Raw genomic sequence first — 27,641 nt, forward strand, 5'->3', positions numbered from 1 at the left:
AATCATAATGCGTGTATTTTTCCAATTATAAAAAATATTGGATGAATCGATTTCACCGTCCATTATCTATAAATAACAACTGCTCTATTTTTTTAAAACTGCTGGTCATAAGCAATATTTGTGTGAAGTAAGAACATTCAATGCTTCTCCATAAGAAAGATAATGACCGGACACGAATTTTGCACTTTTTCTGCCAGTGTCCTTGACCTTGCCAAAATGACTTTGGGTCAAAGTCATGACACACCCTTTGGTCCTAAGCAATATTTGTGTGAAGGTAGAACATTCAATGCTTCTCCAAAAGAAAGATAATGACCGGACACTAATTTTGCACTATTTTTCCCAACGACCTTGACCTTGCCCAAATGACCTTGGATCAAAGTCATGACACACCCTTAGGTCATAAGCAATCTTTGTGTGAATTAACAACTTCCAATAATTCTCCATAAGAAAGATATTGACCGGACACAAATTTTGCACTTTTTCTGCCAGTGACCTTGACCTTGCCAAAATGACCTTGGGTCAAGGTCATGACACACCCTTAGGTCATAAGCAATCTTTGTGTGAAGTAAGAACTTCCAATAATTCTCCATAATAAAGATATGGATCGGACACTAATTTTGTATTTTTCCTGCCAGTGACCTTGACCTTGCCCAAATGACCTTGGGTCAAGTGCATGACACACCTTTAGGTCATAGGCAGTCTTTGTGTGAAGTAAGAACTTCCAATAATTCTCCATAAGAAAGATATGGACCGGACACGAATTTTGTATTTTTTCTGCCAGTGACCTTGACCTTGCCCAAATGACCTTGGGTCAAGGTCATGACACACCCTTAGGTCATAAGCAATCTTTGTGTGAAGTATGAACTTCCAGTGTTTCTCCATAAGAAAGATATGGACCGGACACAATTGCACAGACAGACGGACAGACGGACGGACAGACGGACAGACGGACAAGTTGATTCCTATATAACCCCCCCCCCCCCAAACTTCGTTTGCGGGGGGTATAATAATAATGATATGCACCTCTCTATCTTTCGAATGACCTCTGTATGAATTCAATAATCGTTCAGTTCACAGCTGTCAGGAATCATTCTGCATAACCACGTCCATTTCACTGTAATTATCAGCCATAAACTACACACGACTTTTTTAGACAATATATCGATTTAAAAAAAAGAAGAAGAGCTCTACAAAAGATGAAGAAAAATTTTCAAATATCAAATTAACATATTTCGATTGTTTAGTGATAGTTCCTAACTAAACCAATCATATCCGAAAGTTTATGATGATCTGATGTAGTCTCCATACGTATTAAATCACTGTAATGCTGAACCATTACAAACACTGACATACATAGTGAAAACATCAAAAAGGAGTAATGTCATTTTGCATACCTTGGTTGTTTTTCTTATGATGATCAGATTTTCGTATTGCCAGATAGAGATGAAGTTTCAGTTCTCAATATGCATAGCTTTCATAACCGGGGGTAAGGTGAGGCAAATACAGAGGGGAGGAGCCAATGTTTTACATAGCAAAATATAGAGAAAAATCTTCCTATCAAAAATTGGCAAGAAAAGCCGAAGCTTGCATTGTGTAGAAGCATACTCAGATAGTGTAGATTCAATGTGTTCAAATCATGATCCACGGGGTTTGGGTTGGACGACGATATTTCTATTTTACATAGAAAAAAAGAAATCTTTAGAAATCCACCTCTCAAAACCAATTGGCACTTGTGTAAAAGCATCCTAAGATATAGAGTAGAGTCAAGTTTGTTTAAATGGTGATACCCTGGTTATATAGAATGAGTCCACAATGGGATGAGGAAGGGTGAATGTGTTAGTAGGAAAAAGTTTGATTATTCTCGGAAACTCAAATGTTAAAATACATGGTATAAATTTACTTATATGCATGTATGCTGAAATAGGTCGATTTTCAATTGTATAGACAGTGGGCAATACTTCGGCCACATCAGGGATTCAAAATTTGATGTAGGATTATATTCGTATAAAAATGCAGTTGTGTTTAAGATCTTCTTCAGTATTGCAATGCATGTAAAATGAATTGTTAGTGTATGAACAATTTTTATGGTTCATTTAATTACATCATCAAATCGGTAATACAAAATAGCTTATTCATTAATTCATTTATAAAATAATTTTTTGATTTTTTTTTAGAAAAAAAAATGAATCAATACACAACCAAAAACCCGTTGAATGAATGAATAAATAAATAAATAAAGGATAAATAAATAAATAAAAATGAATAAATAAAAAAAAGACAACTAGATAGATAAATAAATAAATAAATAAATAAATAAACTACTTGAGTGCAGGCAAGTACTGCGGGGGTGTTTTGTCGGCGGTAATAAAGACACTTGACAATAACATTGTAAAAAAATAATTCCAAAAAACGAAAATGCAATATGAGCTACATGTGATTGTCCGGAAAACAGTGACATTGACAGTATACAACCAATATACAGACAGGCTCACTATAATAAACCGATGGAGGAGATGAGTATTTTGACACCCCCTCCCGTTTTTATAGAGATATGACAATATAAGTCAATATAGGAAGATAATAATAACAATAGATTGAGATCGGAGGCTGTCTAGGGTTGACCCCCCGGGGTGGACACTCAGGGAGAGGACGAGGATACGTCGCATATATAGCATGTTCCTGCTTCGATATCTTCGCTCGACGAGATTTCACGAGATCTGGAGGAACAGAGAAAGGTAAGGTACGCACCGATTCCTAATCAGTTCTTGTTTAATGTAACCTGTACGCAGTCTGTGTTTAAATTGCCTTTGTGCGTACAACATGCACTCATCCTTGTCTTGATGAAAGCTGGCTTGATGATTAAAAACTTATGAAGTAAATTTGCCGCAAAAATTTTGAGTATAAAATCACACTGCGTAGTTTTTATCTAATTTTTCTATGTTAGGAAAATAACAATATATGTATCTAAACAAGAAACTCATTTTGTTTTGATTTTCTCTGCAATTTATAGTTTGCAAACTTATTCCCCTCGCAAGAAAAAATTGAAGCGTATTTTACGTGTGCTGTACATGATGTAGTTAGGTTTATCAATTCAAAATCAATTTCATTTTTTTTGTTATTACAATATGACTAATATATACCCCCTCTAACAAAATTAAGAAGAAAAGAAACAACTCAAAAAAAAAATACGCATGTACAATGAAAAACTAAGATTGGTTTTTTTTAATCACTGCCAGATCTAAGAACAAATCATAGAAATGATACATGGATATCATTGCAAGATAAATTTGATAAGATCTTCATTTATTTGAGATTGATGTCTTTTTGTCTAGCTAGGTTCCCAGAAAACAAGCAGCCATGTCCCCTTACATCGCCGTGATTTTGTCCCTGTGTGTCTGCCTCTCCTTGACCGTACAGGAACCGCTAAACACCAAGGCCGGGGCGACAAGGCAGCGCAGGTAACAATCAAAGTACTGACAATGATTAATGAGCAAGGGTTATATAATCAAAGTACTGATAATGATCGAAAGTTATAATCAAAGTACTGATTCTGAGCGAAGGTTACACATAAAGTATTGATATGAATATGTTAATGTTATAATCAAAGTACTGATAATGAGCAAAGGTTATAATCAAACTACTTTTAATAAGGATAGGAAATCAAAGCACTTATAATGAGTGACGGTAACAATCAAATTTCTGATCATGAGTGAAAGTAACAAGCAAAGTCCTGATAATGAAGGGATCTTAAAATCAAAATACTGATAAGGACAGATTACGAGGTTCTGATCAGAAAATATTTAGGTAGTCCTAATGTCTTACAAATGGAGCAAAATTCTTTAAAAGACATCGATACGATCGCGATTTATTTAAGGTACAAAAATAAAAATATTATGGGAAAAGGGATAATATATGTAACACTGTAATTTTCATTTCTACTTTTTTTTAATGAACAAAATACCACCTCCTCTGAAAAAAATCTGCATGACTTTAAGATATTCCGATGTGTCCTGTTTGATTGATTTACAATTTATAATGAAATCAGAAAATAATACTTTTTTTGGTGTAGTAGGGTTACACGGAACATCCTTGGGGAGCTTGAGATGATGAACGCGCTGGCAGAGCGGATGAACTGGGTGGGGCACGGACTCAATATGTCTCTATAGTAAGTGTCAGAGAGAGAGAGAGAGAGAGAGAGAGAGAGAGAGAGAGAGAGAGAGAGAGAGAGAGAGAGAGAGAGAGAATATTGCTACTAATCATTATTTGAAAAGAACGCCCTAGATATCTGTGAAAGAAAAAAAAAATTTGTGAGTCAATAAACTTCAATTGAAACCCTAGCATATACAATCTGTTTAAATGATTGTCAACAATGGTATCTCAATATAGTGCAATTTGAGTTTCAGGAATAATTGATTTCTTTAATCGCACATACCATTCATTTTGTAGTGGAAAATAGACAATAAGGGAACGCTTAATAAAGGTACGTATATCTTACTCCGTATCCGAAGTGTAATTTCAGTCTTTCAAATATTACATGCGCTTTCAATATATTGTTAATGATAATTTTTTAAACAAAGGTTTTTTGTAATTCATACATGGAAAATGTTCAGGGAATTAAATGTAAGAAAACGCTAGGGCACCAAAACGTCAAAAACATACTTGCATGAAATGTTGTTCATAAGTCTATTTATGATCTATTTCTGTCATTTTACTTTCCTTTACAGACGCAGCGATACCTAACAAGAACTACGTCCGACAATGTTTATTTTGCATAAATGAAAAGTGTAAATAAATTTGTTATCATCTAACACTAGTTATTCTTCCTTTCTGAATTCTTTGAAAACTATATTGAAAGTGTTTTCAATGGAAATGTGTATTAACGAAAGTTGTTGGATATGTTCTAAAAACTCAGAACTATACGAGATCAACATTGTGTAGTCTTGGTTCTTTCTTCTTTTCTATCATATCTCCATCCATCCTACAAATTTACTCTAACCAGAACCTTAGTTGAAAGTTCACAATCCAAGGATGACATGTGTTTAACACTTATTTAGTAACAAGAAAGAAAAGAAGACGAAAATACACAAAGCTACCAGACGGAATGATTGACGACAGGCAACAAAAAGCTAACCTCATTTTTCTGATATCTATTTGAAAAGGACACTTGAAAAACTTGACTCTTTTAAAACACAGAATAAAATTAATTCAAAACAAAGATTGATATATGCAAACATTATAAAGACACGTCACTGAAAATTATAATAATAAGCGATAAATAAAAATATTTTTAGGAAATTACATAACTAGGCAGTAATTAAATCAACACCCCGGCATTGCAACTGAATTTGATTCAAATGATTTACAGAATTTAACGCCCCCTTTTTTAAAGTCAAAGGAACCACGTGGATTGTATTTATCTAGGGTCAAAATAGACCACTGTGCAATTCACAAGCGTGCAGCTGTCTCGCTATCCAACATTAAGTCGCTTTAATTCGTAATAGCGATCAATACCTTGATAACCGTTTACCGTCAAAACTTGGTAAATTGCTGATACCTGTGTTAATATTGATTGTTTATTCCCTGCATATTTGACGGACTTGTCTTCTTCAATTATCCAGGTAAGTAAATCTTATATGTTTTATGTATAAAACCACTGATATAAACCGTATTTTCGATTTAAGACTTATAAAGTCTCAAATGCTTATCAGAGTTTAAAATGTTATGACAGGGCGGCTATTAATAGACTATCAATACATTTCTGTAATGGCGTTTCTTTATACAATGCAGCAGATTCGACCAAATAGTCTCATTAGAAATACACAATATGCAAAATATTATTTGTACACCGATTGGAGTAATATTGGAAACTGGCACTTCTCGAAAACCCATTGTCTACGACGACTTAATTTCTCTTTGAAAATCATTCCTTTATTGCCTATGTCAAGATTTATGGAAAAGTGAAAGATTCGTAAGAAATATTCCCTACATCACGAAGGATTTGTAGTCATTAATCATTATTGCATGTCAAACTTGTTTGTTGTCAAGCATTTTAGCTATCCGCTTTTGTTACCTTCTGACAAAAAAGAAAAAAAAAGATGTATATATCTTACGCCTCCTAATCCTAAAAACAATTGAAAATTTAAAATAATCAATCGACAAGCAATGTCTCTCAATTCTGATAAAATTGTAATGGTGTCATATTTCTGCCCCAAACATGCACGATGTATTATGTTGGGATATTTAAAATTTCTGGTATGTGACATAACCCTTATATGAAATGATAATCTGTGAAACAATATTTTTTTACACTGTAAAAATATCTTTTTAAAATAGGTTATAAAGTTCAATTGAAATCAGTTACCATTTTTATCACAGGAGCTTTAGTTCGTTCATTTATTTATATTACATAAGCAAATCATGTTAGCGATAAACTAAATAACAAGTTGAAGATATAACATAGTTTTGCTCTCTCATTCAAACGTCCAACTAATGAATAAAAAACGCGTTAAACACACTCTTTATGAAATGAGTAGCTTATATAATTGAAGACATCAGTTTTTTTAAAATTCAGATTAGTATGGAATCCCTATCAAGCACTATACAAGACAACTTCTTGATGTGTACAATTTGTTTAGAAGTCTATAAAGAACCCCAGACTCTTCCTTGCTTACACACCTTCTGCAAAGAATGTCTTCACAACTTTATAAAAAAGAGCAGTTCCAAGGATTCTAGCAACTGCCCTATATGCAGAAGAACGTTTTGGACGAGCCGAAATGAGATTAAGCTAAATTTTTGTTTGCAAAGCTTGATCGATTTATTGAACGTTTCATCGACGTCATCTCAAACGTTCTGTTCGTTTTGTAAACTTCATGATAAAAACGAAACAGCTGTGTCCCAGTGTCTAACGTGCTTAGAATACCTATGTGAGATTTGTGCAAAGGAAAGGCACACGTTCACCAGCCGAACAGTGAACCACAAAGTTGTTCCTTTAAGTGAAGTCCTAGAGGGAAAATACGACAGGGAGCTACAGCTTATACAGAAAACCCACTGCACACAACATAGAGGTGAAAAACTGAAATATTACTGTGTGCCGTGTGCGTTACCCATGTGTAGAGACTGCATCGTTATTGAACACACAGGCCACGAGGTAAAGTTAATGACTGATGAAAGGAAACAAAGAGAGAGACTGATTAAGGAAAGACTGTTATCTTTTAAAAAGCACATTGAGACTTTAAATCATAACAAATCAATTTTATCTAAACGTATTACTGCATTATCAGGAAAAGAAGAAATCATTAAAAAACAAATAGAGGAAATTTGCACAGATGTTGTTCAGAAGATCTATAAAACACAAGCAGAAAAGGAAAATGAAGTCAGCAACTTTCTAAAACCCGCAAGGGACCAATTGGTAAACTCACATATGCAATGTTCAGAATTTTGCAAAGAGGTGGAAGACTGTGTTGCAATTTCGGAAAACGTTCTAGCAAATGGGAGCGATTCTGAGTTATTATCTTTATCGAATGAAATTTTAAGAAGAATGGATGAGCTAGAAATAAAGAACGATCCAAAATATAACCAAAGCCCTGTAGTAAATATTCCCGACTTACAAATTGTTTGGAAGGAACCTTTAATTACAATTGTCGATCGAGCTTATTCATGTAAAGAGCCAACTACGAAAGAAATTAGCACTCAAACATCAATTACTAGGTCAAACCAAGGGACTCAATTTGATTCGATAGAAGATAGTTTGAAAAAGTTATCATCAACTGCCAGTGGTTGTAAACCAAAGAGTGTTACAAAGTATGAAATAAATCTGAGTGAATCCATCACTATAAGGGAGGGCAGTGATACAGTCAAACCTGAATTGTCCTGCGTTGCTTGGATTGATAGAGAAAACATAGCAGTTGTTGACAGAGGAAACGAAAAGATCAAGCTATTTGAGTTAAACAGTAAATCCATTAAGTCCATTTACATGCCAGGTGCTGTAACAATTTCTATTAGTACACTAGCTATAGCTTGTCGATTGGCAGACCTACGTATGAAGATTTTTAGATTACCGTTCACAGAAATTAAAACTGATGTTGGTGTACAATGCTTAATCACGGCTTCAGATGGTTCTTCCTTGATGTGGATGACTAAAAAGAATATATTCTGCTTTAAAGATGACACCGTGTCACAAGTCTCTATCAAGAACAAGGACTCGAACCCTAAAACTCTTGGCGCACCGAGATATGCGATTCAACTCTCTAACGGGACATATGTTGTGTCTGATAAGGGTAATGATTGTGTTTTTTTCATAAGTAATTCAGGAATAATAATTTTGGAGATAAATCATTATCCCGGCTCTATCACACACGACGATAACACTGGTCTCTTTATCTCAGATTTCGAGAAAGGAACGATATCTATTTTTGACCAAACTGGAAAGTATATGTCAAAACTCAAGATCGGTGTATGGCAAAAATCACCAAGAAGCATCTCGATTCTTGACGACAGATTACTGGTTGCCACTCAGTATAAGATACTGTTGTATAAGCTGACAAGGAAATAAAATAAAACATCTTAACGGAACCGTTACCAAAATCTATCCACATCATGGTGTATTGCAACCCAATTATACATTGTTGTAATGATTTTACTACAATTTACATAGTCTTTAAATGGTCTCGCTGGTGATGGCAATTTTTTTCTCCTTAAGAAGAATAACTCTGTATAAAGATATAGAATTTGATCAAAGAATCTTTCTTTGGGGTTTTTTCATCACTGAATATTAGCTTATGGTCATTACTGTCACATGTCAAAGTTTAAGTCAGATCTGATGGAAAAATTGTTGAGCGCCCAGCATCCTTAAGACTGTGGTTTCATTAATTTTCGTAGGTATCAATTTTCGTGGATTTTCTGAAAACCACAGTTTCAAGGATACGTAATTTCGTGACCAATGATCCTATCAATACAACATGTTTGTTGAAATTGAATTTCAATGAACATTTAATTTCGTGGATCAACTTAACAACGAAATCCACGAAAATTGGTATTCAACGAATATTGATGAAATCACAGTACTACGCTGGAATCCTTAGAAAAGCTTTTTTTTCCAAGTAGTAGTGCAAAAGTTACTTTGCTTGAATTTTAGATAAAATATTTTGTAGGAAATGCAAGCTACTTTCAATAGGTTGCTAAATTGGGAGAAAAGAACAACAGTTTTATCATGAAATTTAAATTTCAGCAAGGTGGCATCAGCTGAAAAATCTTTTACGAAAAAAAATCTGCCAGTTGATGTATATTAATTGCTTAGTTATAACCGAGTAGAATTAAAAACGATAGATTATGAAAGTGGATATTGTTAATCTACTGTTGTTTTTCATGAATGATACAATGTTATACATACTTATCAAATGTTTAAAAAAGTAAATTTTTGTTCCCTTAAAACGTTATTTGCAAAGACCTGAACCCTTATTTTGAAATGACAATGCTAACAAATTTCATTTTTATGTACAATCTTTACTTTTGGTGTTCTTATTCGCTTATGATTTTACTACAGGTGTATGGATTACCAGTAATTTGCTTTCGAACGTAGAAAATTCAATAAACAAAACTAAAATAAGACATTGTTGGATCTGAAAGATGTGTTAAACAGAAACGAAATTTTCACAATTGCACGAAAGTCCTTTTGACATTTTGAATGTAGAAGCATTTTTAAAAAGTTTCTATAAAATGATGTGAATAACATTGCATTATAAGTTTTCTTTTTTAAGCAAAATCGTGCCAGAATATGATTTTATTATAATCTTTGGAATTTTATCTGTAATATACAGGAAAAACCAACATTCGCAAAATTTTAAAAACGAAATGTATTTTTAAAAACTATTCTTTTCTGTCCTGGGCATAATCAGATTAATATCTCTGAAGTTTGATTGTTGTGATATCTGATTATGACAATTTTCTGCACAAATTATCGTTAAGCCTGCTTTACATTAATAGATCGATCACGCATTGATCCAAATGACGGAAATATGAATTTTTTAAAATTATTATTTTGATGTTTTATTTTGAAATTTTATTAATCCTGAGTTTTTAAGTAGCGTTTTATCAATCAATGAATTTGTGAAGTACTTTATGGAATGCACTTATTCAGTTTCAATATATATATAATATCGAATCGAAGTTTGTTTATAAAACTATAAATGCCAATTGGTAATTTTTTGGAAATAAAGAGAGAAATAATCATTAAATGTGAATGAATCATTGCACAACAACTTTAACAATATTTCTTAGACCATATTTATATCAGTAAGTTCGTGAACGACAAATGAGAGGGTAAAATGACAAAAAGACAACAACAAATAAACAAAACATGTTAAGTAACCAAAACAGAAGCAAAACAAACAACTTCGGAAAACAGGATTTATCTACCTCATATTCATTTTACAATTGTAGGTATACAACATGTTATTCATCCTTTGCCCTGTTTACTATTGGACGTTTGTATATCTCATAATTCACCTCGTATGTACTCAATCTTAACTGCTATCACATTTCAGTCTATTCCTTGTGATTACATGTACATGATAAGGGATTGAAGGACAAAATTTTGTACTTTTGGTCTCAATGGAAAACATGGTTCACCCATTCGCAGTTGTTTTCTGTGCATTTCTTTTAAGCGATTTCCATGGATATTTTGTGTACGGGGCCAACAAAAGCAAAGGCTCTGACAATGAACACCAGCAGCAACTATTCAACCTACTGGTATCTCAAAACCGGCGATTTGAAATCCTTGAATCCAGAAATCGTGAATTACTGGCAATGGTGGAAAGGCAAACGAAACAAATGAGTCATATGGCTAGCAATATCCTAGAGTTGCAGGAAACAGTAGAGAAGCAAAGACACCAGCTTGATAGCGTTTACAAGATATTGAAGGAAAACACTAATGATAAAAGAACTGAAACGTATACCAATGACAACACTGACCAGAAAAGTAAGAACAACTAACCAGTTTTGTTAACCCTTAATCTTTACCTTAACACAGATCAAACGATATGAAATTTAGTGTTCGTAAACTTTATAATAATATTAAGTAAAGTAACATGTGCAATTGTTGGTGTGCTTTTTAAGATGTATTCATAATTGTAATGTTTTATAATTAGAACGGCTATTAGTCGGAACATTGGCAGTGCCAGTCGCCTTCCAAGCCTACCTCAGCAGAGCACAAACAAATCCAAACGGACACCAAACTATCATCTTCGACAATGTGGAACTCAATGTCGGCAATGGCTACCATCATACATCCGGGATCTTCGTGGCTCCAGAGGCCGGAATCTATGCCTTCTCCTGGTCGATCCGTCTGTTTGGTAATGCTTCACATTCCGCCCAGCTGATGGTCGGGGACCAGGAGTATGACGGGGTGTACCTGTCTGTGAGGAACGGTGACAACGAGAACGTCAGTGGCACGGCGGTGGCTCAGCTGGAGAGAGGACAGGACGTGTTCGTCAGGACCCACGCGGCCTTCAACTATGGCGACATCCACAGTGACCCACTAGGTCGATCATCTTTCTGCGGGTGGAGGGTGAACTGATTTTATCATTGTTTTAATAAATACATTTAAAACCTTTTGTTCCTTCACCAATGATTGACTTTTGGAAAACAAATCAATTTTGTGCCGATAACTAACTACATGTAAGAGTCGTATAAGATGAAGAGGCCACATTATAAATTTCTCATAGTTATATCACACAAATATCGATGCAGAAATGTGAATAAAACCATATTACAGGTAGTATATGGAACTATACCTGGAATGATGTAAGTTTTGTGCATATGAATAATCTTGCCACATACAATAGCGTTAGTATTGATAAATTGCACGCATCAGAAAAATTGCATTCATATTTAATTTCATTTTTGTTAACTACCTTTCCTTTCTGGATAAAAAAATATGATATATTAAAAAAACACTACGCCTAAGTAAAAGTGTACCCCGTATGTGCAAAACGTATTAACCTGCAGCCCTTGGTACATTATAATTTTTGGCTGAACGACAGAATAAAAGAAATGTGGTGATAACGAACAGTTTTAACATTCAGAAGTCCAAAGGGATCATCATCACTCAGTCAATAAGGTCAACCCCTTAACGGAAGAGGAAGAAGAAAGGTAAAATACAAAATAGGTACAGAGCAAACGCTCACAGACCTTTACAGAAATTAGAGTTAGGATTAGATGCCAAGGAAGAGTAATCATCCTCTGGTTACTGGTCACACCCGCCGTGTGCTCTTTGTCGTAATCGAGAAAACGTTAGATCTCGTGAATAATAATGGCTAACAGTAGGTATGGAAAACGTCAGGCAGCATTCGACTTAGCAGATGATTGTATTTGCTGACAAGGTCCTTGTATCGTAAATTTGCCCTTTTTTTGAACAAATAGGAAACTAAATTTTCTCGAATAAATCTTTATTTAGATTTTCACGAATTTTTTACTTGATTTATTCAATGATTCTCGTTAGACTTTTATATTGCAACTTTAAACGTTCTTTGCTAATTTTCCTGATCTTAAAATGTGGACATGGACGCATACATCCGACTAGATAGCCACTTTAAATTCAACACTTTTAACAAATACAAAGCCTAAACTGCTCGCTCTTTTTACATTCATTGATTCATTCGTAATTTGTCATATCCAACTCCAGTGATATTTTTTAACATAAATTTATTTTCAGATAAATGAAAAAAAGATCTATGTTACAACAAACAAAATCTACAATTTACATATATAAATAGCACCAACTTTTTACTTGATAATAAAAGTTTAAAGGAAAAATATGAAGCAATATGAAAAACGTTCGAAAAAACAAAAGGAACATCACATAAATCTCTAACAATGAGGTCGATATTGTTCTTGCAAGTATATTGGCAGTTATTCTTGATGAAATAAGTATCTACATGGACCATCTCACTAAGTATTTGCGTAAACATTGTCTTCATTACTGTAGATATCATTTGTTGAGGTCTCTTGTGCGTCAAGTGATATCAAAGTAGATGTAAAACAGAATCGGAACTCTTCCTGTAAGTAGAGAAATGATATAATGACTGATAGTATTATCTCATAGAAGTTTATGGCTGCATGGAATGAACTGCGCTTTGAGTTCAGCTAATGAAATTAAACACTATAAATTTGTATCCCCTATGGTAAGATTCGATTCCCTATTCACTTTTGGTGTATTTAAATCACCTCGTTATATAAATAAAAATAATTTTATAAGTTCTATCACATAATAAATATTCTCAGCTTATAATGTTTTAAAATTAAGTTTTTTTTTTTTTTTTTTTTTAGAAAATAATTATTTTAATTCCATCTTCAGAAATGTGTTCTCCTATTAAGTTTGTATTGTGTTATAATAGACTTTAAATAATCCATTCTTCCATTACATTTTACTTTCTTTGAAATTTAAGTGTTACTGTTTAAAATGTACAGCGATTTGAGCTCAGCATGCAAGATAAAACAGAGTATTACTTTGAATCTCTAATGGTGAGTTTCAATTGATTAAAATAGTCAAGCAAAGAACTATGTTGAATAGTTCTACACTCTCTTACCAGTGTAGCGACCATTTCCGGTCGTCTGACCTGCAGCTGCCTGACAATGGTAAACATGTCCACCTCCGCGTCCTGACACAGCTGTTGTGTGGCGTTAAGAGCGGCACAAAGAAGTCCGCACCCAGAGGCACCGTCCCTATAGAACAAACCCAAATTATAATCATTGCTACTCCACACTAAGTATTAATTTATTGTCTCGGAAGAATTTCAATTTTTGTCTTTTTATTTAACTACATCTACTATCTCTTATATTTGGGTGACATAATAGATGAATCATTACACGAGAAAATCATCTTCAATGGTGAAGTAATATAAGCTAAGTTGTCAGCTGTTTAATCCATTTTCGTTGTATACGTTGTATACGTTTATACAATGCCTTCTAAACTATAAATAATTACACCGTCACACCACAAATGTAATAATATAAGGATTATGAAAAGTATTCTTTCCTTCTGTTTTCTCCGATCTCCCACCCCGTCTTAGTTTTGTTCATCCGTATACCATTTAGCTATTTAGTTTAACATTGACGCCCTAAGACATGTTTTTATTTCATACTGTACAATACTTACTTTGACAAAATAGTCACTGGTTTCTTCTCTGACTGTGTAGCAAAATAACTGTTTATACTACAAACAACATCTGCTATCACGTCAGCAGTCTTTGGTAGAGGATCAGCCATGCTCCATGACATTATTTCATAAACTTGGATATCATCATCGGTAGCGGACTAAAACGTAAAACACACTTTTTACTTTTGATTAAAACATCATCAGCATGTTATCTTAAAGATTCAAGGTCAGCTTACGATTGTTTACGAATATTTTATTTTATCGAACGTTCATGCAAATAAATATATTTGTGCATTTACGTCTAAAAATCTTTTATTTTATAATCAAACTCTACTCTTATCTTGTGGATTCGGTAAGCTAATGGAAGCAAGTTAATTTATTTAAGTTACATTTATAATATATAAAAGGAAAAGCCCGAGTAAAATGAATTTTTAATGTCTAATTACCTCCGTGTTAAAAACTTTAAGAACATGTTTTCGAACACCCTTTGAACTAATACACGTGTCTGTTTTCGTTATTTCAAAAGGAGGAAGTGAGATTTTCTCGTCCAAAAACCATTCACTGCACTGCAAATAAATAAAATAGTAGATACACAGCTAACGCAATATGATTTTTCTTCGTAAGTTCTTTATATTCCACATATTACTTAGCATTTGCACTGTATACAGTTTAAGTACTTACTGAAGGTATGTCTGATAGTTTATTTGTCACAACAACGATATTGGAGTCATTGTCATATAAAAGACGAAACAGATCAACGGAATTTCCAGAAAGTGGGTACTGCCCAGCAATTAGTACATCTTTATCTGTAAATGTCTACAAAACAAATAGATTCACTGAAAAACTCAACATATAGTTTATACATGCAGGTGTCATTTAATTCATTTATGCTCTATTCATTACTTGTATATTTCATGTGAATTTATCTACATTTTATTGTAATTAAGAGAATTGCTCATACACATTTTATATATTCCTTCGTTTACCTGAGGAATTAACATTGCCAAAACAAAACGTGAAAGCTCGGAAGGTAATTTAAATGCATTATATCAAACAGAAACAAAAATAGTGTAGATATCACAAAAATTGAAAAAGGAAGAATTTATCAAACAAAAAATAACACCGCACTGATGTAAAATTATAACAAAAGTTGAATGAGGAACACTGTTAAGGCAGATAACCGAACTTGAGAAAGAAAACGTTCGTCTACGTACAGATAGATATACTGCATTGTAGTAATCTCCCCTGCCTTCTATGCGTGACGTCAGAAACACTCTGTATCTGTCCGCTAAAATGCCAATTTGGAGTGTAATTGTCAAATGTTATGTATAAGCATCAATTTCAGTAAATAAAACATGGAGGTAATAATACATTATTAAATCAATAATAACCTGGCAGAACATTTCTCGTCATATTGAGCTCCTTGTTTTCCAGTCCGGCTTTCTTTTCACTCGAAGAATAACTCTTTAGAATGGCTTTCAAGTCCTTAAAAAGCAACGGTTTTAATACATAAAAATTTAATATATTAATAAGTATGTTGACGTATGGTTACGGGCTCACCCCCCCCCCCCCCCAAAAAAAAAAAAACCCACAATAACAACAACAAAAACAGATTGATATTTTAAAAAAATCATGTAACCATCAAGATAAGAAAAACAAAACCCATTTACCACCAAAAAAAGAAAAAAAAAAGAAATTAATTTGTTGTTCATTAATTGATAACGTAACAAAATGTTAAATTTAATTTTAAATTATTTGGATTTCACGTCAACATTGTACATTGTAGCTAGTACATTAATTATTAACACATTTTTACTTAAGAAAATACACTATCAAAGTTTAATTTTGTTTGATACCTCAAACTGGGATTTCATCCAATCCGATGGAGATTTACTACCGGTCTGTAGATCACGAGTTTTTTTGATGAACGTGTCCTTTGTCATTACGTCATGCTTGTCTTTAAAAGATTCAACCAAAGCTTCGTACAGAAATATGTACTGCTCCTGAAAATGATTCAATATCAAAAAGCATTAAATGCATGTACTCTTAATGTTAACACTTATTATTATAATCATCTAACAAAATTAATCCATGATAATTGAATGTTCAAGTGTCGTTATAAAATCAAAAATAGAAAAAGAATTGCATAGGTAAGTTTATCTTCACTTGACTGATTTATTTTTTTCTTTTGACTTAAGATAAAATGAGCACTATGTGCAAGCATTTTTATTCATCATTCTACCCCACTTGGTCTTATATTACGAGTTACCCCCCCCCCCCCCCTAATTGAACTTACTACGTTCTGTACCATGTTCATCCTGTCTTCTCTCATACGTCTGACGTAATCCTCCACTGTGACGTGTCCAGTCTCCAGACCTTGCTGATGTAGCGCATCCAAACCTATGAAGGTTCCGGTCCGACCGATACCCGCACTAAAACAGCAAGTACATAGCTTTATGCAGGTTAGAAGAGGAACCTACACTTGAATTTCATGGAAGTTAATATAATTTTATAATATATTTGTTCAAATACACATATTTTCTTTGAACTTCATTCTTAGTTTATTAAGGAGAATGGATGGTCAACAAATTTATCATCAGATCTTTTATAAACGTAACGACTATCGAACCGAACCCTCTTAATTTTTGACAGACAAATAGTTAGAACGTTTTAATAAAATAAATGCTTGATTTCAAATTAATGGAATCAACATTTTCCGATGTATTCAAAACCACGTTGACACAATATTAGTAAATTAAGTATTCCGACAGGAGTGCATAAATTCAACATTGGTACAAACATATATACCACATATGGGTGAAAGAATCTTGACTAAACATGGGTAAAACAATCCCGAACAGACGATAATCAACAAATAACAATGAACTAATATAAATCGATTACATACGGTTCCTACCTGCAATGAACCAGAATTGGGAGAGAATTTTGCTTTCCAACAGATCTCTTGACATGTTTATGAAACACGACCAGACTAAGTGGGTCAGGCACGCCATGGTCTGGCCACTGTATGTAGTGAAACTGGGTCACGGTTCGGGAAGACTTTGTCTGAAAGCAAAGAATAGCTACGTTGTTTATCTTCATTCCAGACAATTATACCAAACATTACACAGATTTTATAATTAAGATGTAGTTTAATTAGACAAATTTAATTAGGCAAATAAATGCAATTAATATATTTTATAATTTTCCTTTAAGCAAACTTATTTAAAATGCCGAATAAAATCAACACTACAATTCAATTATGTTTAATTTTGACAATCTATCAATATTAAATGCAGAAAGGAATATTAGATATTGTAATGTAAATCATCAAAATAAGGTATCATTCATACTTCTACTGAGGTAACCTTCATCTTCCGGACAACATAGTATGCATATGCATTCTCACTAAGCAGAAGGACCTTTGTTTTTCCGAACAGAGATTCTGTCAAGAGGTCCGGCCAGTACTTTTCACACTTTTTCTAAAAAAAAAAAAGATATTTAGAATTATCAATCATTATCATTTTATATCGAAGATTCCGCGGATTTTTTTCTCCTACTGAAACGCCTAGTGTTTCTTTTTTTTAAAGCGATAGAACATTTATTTGGTAACGAATAATTGATAATATGTGTTCCTAGTTCATTGTGCTGTCAAGTCCTAATTAAACACGAGGAATTTTTTTCGCGTAAAACCGAAAGAAACCCGTCTCGCGAACATTAAAATCTAGCTTTTAAATCTAATTTTTGGACATATGTTAACTTTATGAAACAATGATACAATTTCAGCATTCGCGATTTTATCTTCTTGGGCTTTGATGGAAAACCGTTAATTTGCGGAATTAAGTACTCGCGTAAAATAAGGAATCTACAGAATTATGAATATATAGATGCATTTTGTTTTAAAGGCAATGTACTCCTCTAAAAAGCTACTGCGTTAAAATTTCAAAGGCGATATGCATGTTGTTTGCTTTAAACAATTTGACATATGTAAAATGCAAAAAGCATAACAGTTTTTATAAAATGTATGAGAGAAAATTGTAAAAAAAAAATAATTGACTGCATGTACCTTAGTCCCTTCAATAAGATTTGTTAACATAACAATGGTTGTCACATTTTCTTGCCAAATCAGCATCCAGTGATCCGCTAGTGTGTTTGGTCGTGGTCCTGATTGATTAAATAATTCAAAATAAATCTTATTTCATTTGTGCTTTGATTAGGGAGAGTATGATTTAACTTAAACTTTTCTTGTGTAAATATGCAATTTTTTTTTACTTAAAATCATTCAGTCATTAAACTGCTATTTCCTATGTAAAACGTAAAAAATACAGTATGACAGCAAAACAGGTTAAGTTAAACTTAAATTTAATTCAGTATGTGTAATTTGTTAAAAAAAAATCAGACGGAGTAAGGAAGTGTACAAGACGTGACTGTTTAAAAGTTTTTTGTCGAAGAAGTCTAGTAAATTCTTCTTACCTTGCGCTGCTATGTAAGTTTTTTCTCCTTTAACATTCTGAGAGAAAAAAAAAATTATTTGAATTTTACATAGTTAATAAATAAAATAAAATGACATTCGCACTTGAGAGAGGGAAGTGATATATTTTTATCACATTTTGCAGTTGATGAATGAATAAATATGGTAAAATTTCTTTTGCAAACATAAGATAGTGATTTATTTCTGTCTGATTAGGTTTTTAATAAGATACGAGGAATCTTTTTACCTGTATATAGTTTGCATTGATGTAATCAGATTTCGCATCCTTCAGAATAATCCTAGAATGATCATCTGAAAAAACCCCGGAAATAATTTATATGACAGATTGCATGGATTATCTTATATTTATTTAATATTTGATATTTGTGTCAATTTTTAAATTAATTTAATTTAATAGTAGCACTATAAAAAGATATAGAGGGAACATTCAATTTCTAAAGAAAAGCTTCATGTGCACTGTGAAATCATTTAAATTCGTGGGGGTCAATTTTTGTGGATTGTTGGTTTTTTGCTCATTTGTGGGGATGTAATTTCGTGGGTGTGTCAGTTTTCAGTTTCAGTAATAAAGAATACTCTTTCTATTTTTGTTTCGTTGAGGATGTAAATTTGTGGGAAACGGCTACCCATGAATACCATGAAAATGTGGCCACCACGAATTCTAATGATTCCACAGTATTTGAAATTTTTTAACTAGACGGTTTATGATTAAAATATCATAGAGTTTTGTGATAAATAATTGTTAATCATCAAACCTCCTTAAGTTCATAACACTGAAGACGGTAAAATTGTGTGGTCGTGTTATTCTGTTCTACTTTTTACATTTTCGTGCATGATAATTAAGAAAACGGTAGTTATGTGATAAAGCCATAAATCAACGAATGGTATAGATAACCTAATTCCATTGTTACCTTGGAGAATAAAGATACTCATTTCTTCATAAGTGGTGTTTCTAACACTTACATGGGAAAGTAGTTTTGAATCTATTTTTGGGAATATTTTGTGGAAGTTTTCCATGATTGCAAGGTATATGATCCTGTTCCCCATACGGTATTGTCTGAAAAAGGTTTTAGTAAAATTTCAGTCCATAATATATATATATATATATATATATATATATATATATATATATATATATATATATATATATATATATATATATATATATATATATACACCAACTAAAATGAAAAATATATACATAATAGATAACAATTAGTCTTTGTTATTTATAACATAATGAGTGTTTTAACGTAACAATTGATTAAAATAAACGTCGTGCATTTTTTATTGAAGCGTCAATAATTAAAATCAAGAAAATAATTTCAAAGTAAAAACATATGCCCGCCCTTCATGTTCCGTGTAAGTGTAAATTAGATATTTCTTTATCTATTACAAATTCAATTAAAGTAGATTCGTAAACATCCTTTAATTTTATACAATTCTATATTTAAAATTGCTTGCACGTCATGTTCCAAGGCCCAAATTTTGCAGACGGCTAGTAGAAAAACTTCGTTTTAACTTAAGAAAATCGGATGTTTGTAATTTTTTACATATGAAATTGAACATGAAAACCCCCTTTTCCTACATAATCCTATATAAAATGTCGGGGATGATTCGGACATACACATGTACGACCCAAAATTTGAGCGCAGCAAACAGATAAACTATCTTGTCAATTTACTTTATATATTGCACAAAGTTTACTCAGAAGTTTGATCTTTTACTATAAAAAAATAAAAGGAAATCGTATGTTTGAAATATTCTTCCCCGAGATTCATAATTTCATGGAATCCATGTGTATTATCAACGAATGTACCATGATTAATTATCTTGGAAACCAAATTTGTATTAAAGGTGGCCGAAATGTTTCTATTGTTGTGTAGGCGGGCGTTGCCATTGTGCTTTAATAGTGTTATTTAAAGAATTGAATTTCATACTAAAGTCTATTTATATAAAATATTGTGTATCGCTGATACAAAGCCTATTATTCACTGTCTCAGTCAGGGATATGAAATATAAATGGAACAGTCATATTAACATGTTATTTAGTTAGCTTCCGCGACAACAAATATAGTGCCATAAACTTTGTGGAGAGAAATCTTTTTTATTAAGGGGTAGATATATATTAATGATTGTTTTTCAAAAGGACATATCAAATTGGTTATGTAAGATTGAAAGTTTCATTTAATCTAACAAAAATTAATATACTCAAAACACGTGAAGACGTTTCTATCCGTGCTCATGGCGCATGAATTACAATGTAGTAAAGTGTATTCATAAAAAAATGAACGTCGCAGATTTCCAATGCAAACATAAGAGGAAATATACACTGTATGTAAATATTATGAAATGAAGCTTTGTATGAAAACGTTATAAACATTGGCATAAAAGAAAAAGAAAGAATTGTAAGTATTTGCAATCGTAAGCACAAAATAAGGCTATTCTCCAGGTTATTTGTTTTTGTGTTTTTTTTAACTATATAGAAAGGTATACTACTAAACATGAATTACAATTTGAGGAAAATATCAATTCAAATAGTGTGCTATATAATCTACTTTGAAGTGCGGTAATTTGTAATTTGTGATATCATTCTTTTGTTCCAGCAGTCTAAAACTTTGCATGTGACAGTTCGATATTAGCGAGCTTTTTAATATCAGACCATTGCCAGTGATTACAGTAATGATATCTTTCAAAATCGGACTGTTTCAGGTAAGCCAACACGAAATTCAATGGCAGAGTTTTAGGTACGATATACGCTTCAAACACTTTTGTATGAAAAAAATATCAGACATTCTCGGCCCTAACAGGCCTCGAAACTCTCTAATACTTTTTTTACAGAATTTTTTCGGCATATAAACATTATTTTCCGCATATTAATCTAATCGGACATTATCAAATTTAAAAACGTCTTTTGGTGTTGCATAAAACATCAATATCTATTTTCATCTTACTTGGTACTCTTTTCGTAGATCCTTGTAGCTATTCACAGATCCTAATGTGACGACATTAACAAGCCTGGTAATGGATATTTTTCCGACAGAGTTATTGTTCCTGATCGGGGTATCTTCAGGATTAGAGTAGACGGGATCTTGCGGGGGCTCAGTTGTCTGGGGCACGATTACAGGGGGATCAATTGTCTTGGACATTGCATCTGGGATACAAGCGGCCGCATTCATGTATGTGATTTGATCTGCAGACGACATAATTATATACAATTTATTGTGTAGTACACCATGTCCACGTATACAAATATATTACACATATTTTTCACAAAATATTGTCATATCAAATATCAGAGGCCAATAATATCAATGTACAACAGAAAACAATTTAAACTTCTTACTCAACTTTTTAGATACACTGCATTGATTGGAGATATGTTATTTACCTTTTGTGCCATTAGGTGCAGAGCCTTTTGGAGCGTTGTGTGACCTTTTACGTCGATCCCTAAAAATCAAGTTTTGATTCTAAACAATGATCAAAAATGAAAAAAAAACCGATCTGTTCATTAAACGCATGCAATATTGATTGATCTTACAAGAACACATACATGTACACAGATCGAATACATGTATATATGTTAGCCTTAACCTTATAAGCAAGATGGCAGTCACAGCTATTACAGCCAGTAATGACACAGCACCAACCACGGCTCCAACCACTAGACTATTAGAGATATCCGGGGTGTCCGCAGGCGAGACCAGAGCTGAAAAATTGTTAAGTTTACAATCTCTATACAAAGATGGACACATCCAGCAAATGTGTTGCATGCGTTCACATTTGTATATACAATGAACAAAAATTTCAAATGTTCACCCAGTATATTGTATTTACTATTTGAAATAAACACATTTAGTTGTCTTGCCACCGGGTGACTGATTTTCACTTATCTTTTGAATTGTTTAAAAAACGATGCATTGACTTTGACTTCTCGTTACGAAACGATATCTTGACATTTGCTAACTATAACAAACACTTCAGGTTCGTAAAATCTTGTGCAGAGCTTTTGTGTTATTATAAGTTACCGTTTGCAACGATGTTAAGCTAATATCAGAGAAAAATCTTATCCAAAATAATGGTTTCTTCGGATTGTATGATATTCAAAACAAAGTCTTAGGACAATAAACAGCAAATTCAAACCGAGTAAAATCTGTTGCAGAAACAATTGAAGCATTAATATTCCAACTCATCTGGCTGTTTTATTAATGTTCATTTAGCCTTGTTAAATGGTTTTCCTTTTAGAACTATCAGCACATAGTAATGTCAATCAAAAAATGCCAATGATATTAAGTACGCGCTGAAAAATACCAATTTAATGTTTTGACGTTTTATCAAGGGTAATTGATTCAATTGTTATTGTTTTACTAGTATTTCATCTGTGTTATTGATAAAAAGAAATATCAGTAATGAAATGTTGAAAATTTTGCATAATCTCTTTTCGTAATTACAAACTATTAGATTTATCAAAGTAAACACTTAGTAGTCATTACTCTTTTTAGATAAGATACTTCCTAGAAAATCTTTAAAATTTTTGTTACGATGAAAAATGAATAGTACCAAATTCCACCTGTCCCCCTAAAGCCCGCCTTCAAATTTTTAAGTAAAATATTTCAGTACAGAATGGATTACATGTATATTGAGGTTTACCTTTCGCCATTAGACACCTTCCACCCTCCCATCCGTCCTGACACGGTCCACTGCACGAGCCGTTCACGTGATTACACGTGTTGTTTACACATCTACCACATTTCTCTAAACAGTCCCCTCCAAAACTGCCTTCAGGGCACGCTGATTGAAAAAAATAATCAACAATTCTAAATGATAAAAATTCTTACAAAAATGTGAACTTGTCATCTTGTAATATTTTGCTCTGATTGAAAATTCTATTAAATCAAAATTAATCCAGTACGTGTTTTCCTATCTTATTTCAAATAGGTCATAAAGAGTTCAGCTTTGAAAAAGCAAATCTTTCTGTCAGTTACATATATTATATCTAGGTGGATTAATCTTTGTTAACAATATTCTTTTTCATGCCTAGTCTCATTTTTTCCGAAAGAAGACATTTTAAAACTGCCTTAAATAATCCGTTTTATGAAAAAAAATATTGCGTGAAAAAGTTGATTTTTTATTTCCATATTATAAACTAATAGAATTTAAAAATTATCAAAAATCATGTAAAATAAACTTCATATTTACATACGGATAAGGAAAAACTGTTCATAACTAATCATTTAGTTTAAAAATGAATTAAAATTTGCTCTTAAAAAAAACAGGACCTCAATTCATATTCTTTATAAGGAGAAATAAGGAAAAACCTTGGTCGCACGTGCCACCGATCCATCCATCCCTGCAGCCCAAGGTACACGTCCCCGTTACTGAGTGACACATCCTATCCTTGCAACCATCCCCACAAGTACTGTTACAGTGGAATCCAAAACTCCCGGAAGGACATTCTACACAGAAGTTTTCAAAATGATATAAATTCTCTAGCTGAAAATATTCTAAAGTCCACATTATACTCGAATGAATATGTGTTGAAACTAATGTTTTGAAATCATAGCAAGACTTTTGAATTATTTATAAAGGTTTACTTCTTATATTTAGTTTTAGATTCATATTCATGTTAATTGAGTCCAGCATAGTTCTGAATCGATTATTTCGCCTGAAGGTGTCAAATGAATATGTTCCAAATTTCACCCACTTGTTAACAAAATTTTTTTATCATACTTGGTTTACTCAAGTTTGAAATTTAATGTTATATTATTATTTTTTGTTAAGAAAATAAAAACAACAAAATGCTTTCTTTGATGATTTGTGCGAAATATGAAGGAGGCAACTTTGCAGAAAAATAAATAACTAGCGTTATATTTTCTGCATTTTTAATCTTCATTTCTTACAAAATGATAAACATGAAAGCGCAAGTAAAATTTATTTAATACTGTTAATGTAAACCAGTACGTAAAATAATTGAAAAAAACCCCCAGTATAATGGTATTCTATGAAGGTCTGAGTCTGAGATCTTCATTATTATTTATACAGTCCGTGTTTTTCCTCAGGTTGCTAAAATTCGCAACCAATCGATAATGCAGCGTTTAGATTTCAGTTCTGTCAGTTCCTACAGAGCCATGAATTGCAACTAATTTCCGCAAGATATAGAGGGAATCAGACTTTGTGGATGTAAATATATATAATAATTTTTGATAATTAGAAAACCAATACTTTTGTCATTGATTCATATAATGTTTTCTCTAACCTCTGTCACACGCTTCCCCATCCCAACCAATGTCACAGCCATTGGGACAATATCCCTCAAGTCTGTTACAAGTTTCATTTTGGAAGCAGTGTCCGCTGCAATTGTACTGGCAGTTTTCACCATATGTACCGTTACTGCAAGCTGCGAAGTAGGAAACAAAATCATTAACAACTGTTGGAATCAAAACCGCAATTTATGTTTTCTTTTTCCAGTTTGGTTTAAGGATACACCCATTTTTATTTTAAGATATTCAGATTTTTTTCAGTGTAAAATATTATTATCTTGCACATGTTTGATATTGATATGATAAATGTTTGAAATGAATTTAAGATGGAAAGAAAATATATTATACATGAAACAATTACTTACAAGTGAAGCAATTTGAACCAGTCCATCCTTTGCTACAACCGTTTTGGCATGCGCCGCTAATAAAATCACATGTTTGGTTTTCAAAACAATTACCACTACAATTTTCCAGGCACCCAAGGCCGTAAGTTCCATTGATACATTCTGTAGATATAAACTAAATCTTTTAAATACTTCTTGCACTGTAATTCGTATATGATAACATGCTATGTAAACATTATTTAACTGCTCGTTATTCTACAACAAATATCTGATTTGATATTATATAGTACTGACACTAAATACACGAGAGTAAGGCACATTTCTTGTTTCATTAGAATGGATTATTGTTACTATTAATGATTTTGCGTGTGTGTGAATCAATACTTATTTAGATACTTTATCATCTTTATCGTCTTTAATTTTTTTTCATTAAAATATTTTGCTGAATTTAAAAGCAAATAAGGGCGAAACAGACTTTATTTCAAATTAAGATAACGTACCTTTTGAACAAGTCGGTTCTCTGTATCCAGGGGCACACCCTCTTTGACAAGTACCGTTCACATGAAAACAGGTATCATCATCCAAACAGTGGCCACTGCATTCCATGCTACAGTTCTGTCCATACCATCCAGTTGTACATATTCTCTCTATACAATGGTTAATATGTTGATTTGAAATTTCAGCATATATTTCATCATATACTATGCTTTTATCAATGTTCGTTGAATACCTAATTTTGTGGAGTTCCTTGAAACTGTGCAATTCATTAAATCTACCAAAATTAATACGCACAAATATTCATGAAACCACAGTACACCATGTTGAAAGTGCAAAACTGATTTGGGGAAAAACACTTTTGAACAAGTTCTTACTTGAATTAGTATTTTTAAAAAAAAGGGAAAAGAACCTTACCGCAATTATTTCCCATGTAACCAGGTAGACATAAATCACATTCACTTCCGGTAAACTTTCCTTGGCATGACACACATCCTCTTGTTATGTCACAGTCTGTACACTTGGCGTTACAGTCTGTACAGTTTTCTCCGTACTGATGTGCTTCACAACCTGTAATTTATTTGTCAACTCAATATGTTATGTGCGATAAAAGTGCTATTTACAGTATAGCTGTTTTTGGCGGGATATACGTTTGGCTTAATTCAGCGATTTCTGAGAATCAACTAATATTATGTCTTTTGTTTTCAAACATGTGTGTGTTCAGGGTAAAAAGAATAATTGTTACATCACACAGTGTAACAGATCATAATGTATATTTACTCACAAGCAATACAAAACTAATGTCAACAATTAAAAAATAAACATTTCAATGAATAAGAATTGTTTATTCATCATATTACATTTCCTTATTCAAAGGGGTAATTGACTTCAGTGGAAGAGGTATTAGCTTATTTCGTTTTTTATTGAAGGAAAAAGGAGTCACAAAAATTACATCCGCCAAAATTAAAGGTACCTTGTTGGCCTAAATCCACCAAAATTAAATCATGCCAAAAAAAAAAAAAAAAACCCTCCAGCATACGATATTTAGTCAATTCAATAACATATTGCCAACGATCAGTTCATAAAAAAATTTCATCTATAATGAGATTTATACAAACATACCATAAATTTTCACTTCACAAATTTCTAAGAAGGCTTGACTGCCGTCTTGAGGGCTCGGTTTGTTGGTGTAGAACATGATGATTTTAGTTTTACTTGGGCATTCAATCGTGGATGGCATAGGGATTGGTGTACTGTAGACTGTATTATCTTTGTAACATAATACCGGGTTTCCAGATGTATTGTAATAATACAACGAGTAGTAGTGCAACCTAATGGTGCTTAGCCAAGCGCTACCTCCTATAAGATATACATATATGTACAAACATTAACTTCATTATAAAATTAGCTTTTATAATCAAACGTTAACTTTACAATAAAAAAAACCTTAAACTTCTGTAATTTAACGTGTAATAAAAAATGAATGAAAGTCAAAGTCATAAAACGCTGCTAGATTTTTGAAAAGATGATAATGTATCTAATTATGGTATGAAGAAATTAGATATAGTAATAAGAAAAAAGCCAAATTTAACTATCGCTGCAATAAATCAAAAATATTAAGAGTATATGAAAACAATATATAGTAAATATATCGTCAATTCATATTACAAAACATATTACAAAACAGAATGAAGCGCTGCTTTTAAGTTTAGAATAGCAATTTGTTCTGTAGCTTTGTTACCAAAATTGCTTAAATCAGCAAGAGTTTTTTTTCTTTATCATAATCTTTTGAAGGTTTTACATGCAGGTTTTACAAACAGTATAAGATAAATCGCCATTATAAATACTGTGGCTTCTAATTTTCTATCAATGTTTTTCTGTTTTTTTTTTATTTGAATAAC

At 32.5% G+C, this 27,641-nt stretch overlaps 3 protein-coding genes and 1 long non-coding RNA gene across 4 annotated transcripts in view; 3 read left to right on the plus strand and 1 right to left on the minus strand.

Annotated features, from left to right (window-relative positions):
- The first annotated feature begins 1,828 nt into the window (after window positions 1-1,828).
- Window positions 1,829-4,481, plus strand: LOC128164153 (uncharacterized). The gene is made up of 4 exons (XR_008240909.1): window positions 1,829-2,735; window positions 3,333-3,458; window positions 4,070-4,165; window positions 4,447-4,481. It is a non-coding gene; the product is annotated as an uncharacterized LOC128164153 (long non-coding RNA).
- A 973-nt stretch (window positions 4,482-5,454) lies between these two features.
- Window positions 5,455-10,322, plus strand: LOC128164151 (E3 ubiquitin-protein ligase TRIM56-like). Its single transcript, XM_052827891.1, has 2 exons — window positions 5,455-5,618; window positions 6,572-10,322. Exon 2 carries the CDS (start codon window positions 6,578-6,580, stop codon window positions 8,549-8,551), a length of 1,974 nt encoding a protein of 657 aa, XP_052683851.1. The 5' UTR covers window positions 5,455-5,618; window positions 6,572-6,577; the 3' UTR covers window positions 8,552-10,322.
- Window positions 10,323-10,454: 132 nt separating this feature from the next.
- On the plus strand, window positions 10,455-11,609 carry LOC128164152 (heavy metal-binding protein HIP-like). The gene is made up of 2 exons (XM_052827892.1): window positions 10,455-10,975; window positions 11,145-11,609. Exons 1-2 carry the CDS (start codon window positions 10,609-10,611, stop codon window positions 11,570-11,572), a joined length of 795 nt encoding a protein of 264 aa, XP_052683852.1. The 5' UTR covers window positions 10,455-10,608; the 3' UTR covers window positions 11,573-11,609.
- Window positions 11,610-12,696: 1,087 nt separating this feature from the next.
- Window positions 12,697-27,641, minus strand: part of LOC128162514 (receptor-type tyrosine-protein phosphatase alpha-like) — a 30,247-nt gene continuing 15,302 nt past the window's right edge. Inside the window, exons 4-28 of the mRNA XM_052825742.1 lie at window positions 26,863-27,099; window positions 26,158-26,310; window positions 25,746-25,892; window positions 25,267-25,407; window positions 24,898-25,038; window positions 23,960-24,097; window positions 23,292-23,432; window positions 22,236-22,350; window positions 22,033-22,091; window positions 21,596-21,834; window positions 19,605-19,698; window positions 18,871-18,935; window positions 18,626-18,662; window positions 18,219-18,316; window positions 17,506-17,634; window positions 17,070-17,218; window positions 16,449-16,584; window positions 16,009-16,155; window positions 15,544-15,637; window positions 15,367-15,440; window positions 14,834-14,968; window positions 14,599-14,718; window positions 14,153-14,310; window positions 13,584-13,719; window positions 12,697-13,053 (exon numbers count right to left, since the gene is read on the minus strand). Of these exons, the coding sequence (XP_052681702.1) occupies window positions 12,946-13,053; window positions 13,584-13,719; window positions 14,153-14,310; window positions 14,599-14,718; window positions 14,834-14,968; window positions 15,367-15,440; window positions 15,544-15,637; window positions 16,009-16,155; window positions 16,449-16,584; window positions 17,070-17,218; window positions 17,506-17,634; window positions 18,219-18,316; window positions 18,626-18,662; window positions 18,871-18,935; window positions 19,605-19,698; window positions 21,596-21,834; window positions 22,033-22,091; window positions 22,236-22,350; window positions 23,292-23,432; window positions 23,960-24,097; window positions 24,898-25,038; window positions 25,267-25,407; window positions 25,746-25,892; window positions 26,158-26,310; window positions 26,863-27,099 (3,191 nt within the window). The 3' untranslated portion in view covers window positions 12,697-12,945. The remainder of the gene's footprint in view (window positions 13,054-13,583; window positions 13,720-14,152; window positions 14,311-14,598; window positions 14,719-14,833; window positions 14,969-15,366; window positions 15,441-15,543; window positions 15,638-16,008; window positions 16,156-16,448; window positions 16,585-17,069; window positions 17,219-17,505; window positions 17,635-18,218; window positions 18,317-18,625; window positions 18,663-18,870; window positions 18,936-19,604; window positions 19,699-21,595; window positions 21,835-22,032; window positions 22,092-22,235; window positions 22,351-23,291; window positions 23,433-23,959; window positions 24,098-24,897; window positions 25,039-25,266; window positions 25,408-25,745; window positions 25,893-26,157; window positions 26,311-26,862; window positions 27,100-27,641) is intronic.

The sequence above is a fragment of the Crassostrea angulata genome, chromosome 9 (genome assembly GCF_025612915.1).
Source record: "Crassostrea angulata isolate pt1a10 chromosome 9, ASM2561291v2, whole genome shotgun sequence".
NCBI classification, from domain to species: Eukaryota; Metazoa; Mollusca; class Bivalvia; order Ostreida; family Ostreidae; genus Magallana; species Magallana angulata.

Bases quoted from the DNA above. Each gene is read 5' to 3' on its own strand.
- LOC128164151 (XM_052827891.1), top strand. From the start codon at position 6,578: ATGGAATCCCTATCAAGCACTATACAAGACAACTTCTTGATGTGTACA.
- LOC128164152 (XM_052827892.1), top strand. From the start codon at position 10,609: ATGGAAAACATGGTTCACCCATTCGCAGTTGTTTTCTGTGCATTTCTT. The intron at 10,976-11,144 runs GTAAGAACAACT...TTTTATAATTAG, and splicing joins TGACAACACTGACCAGAAAA to AACGGCTATTAGTCGGAACA.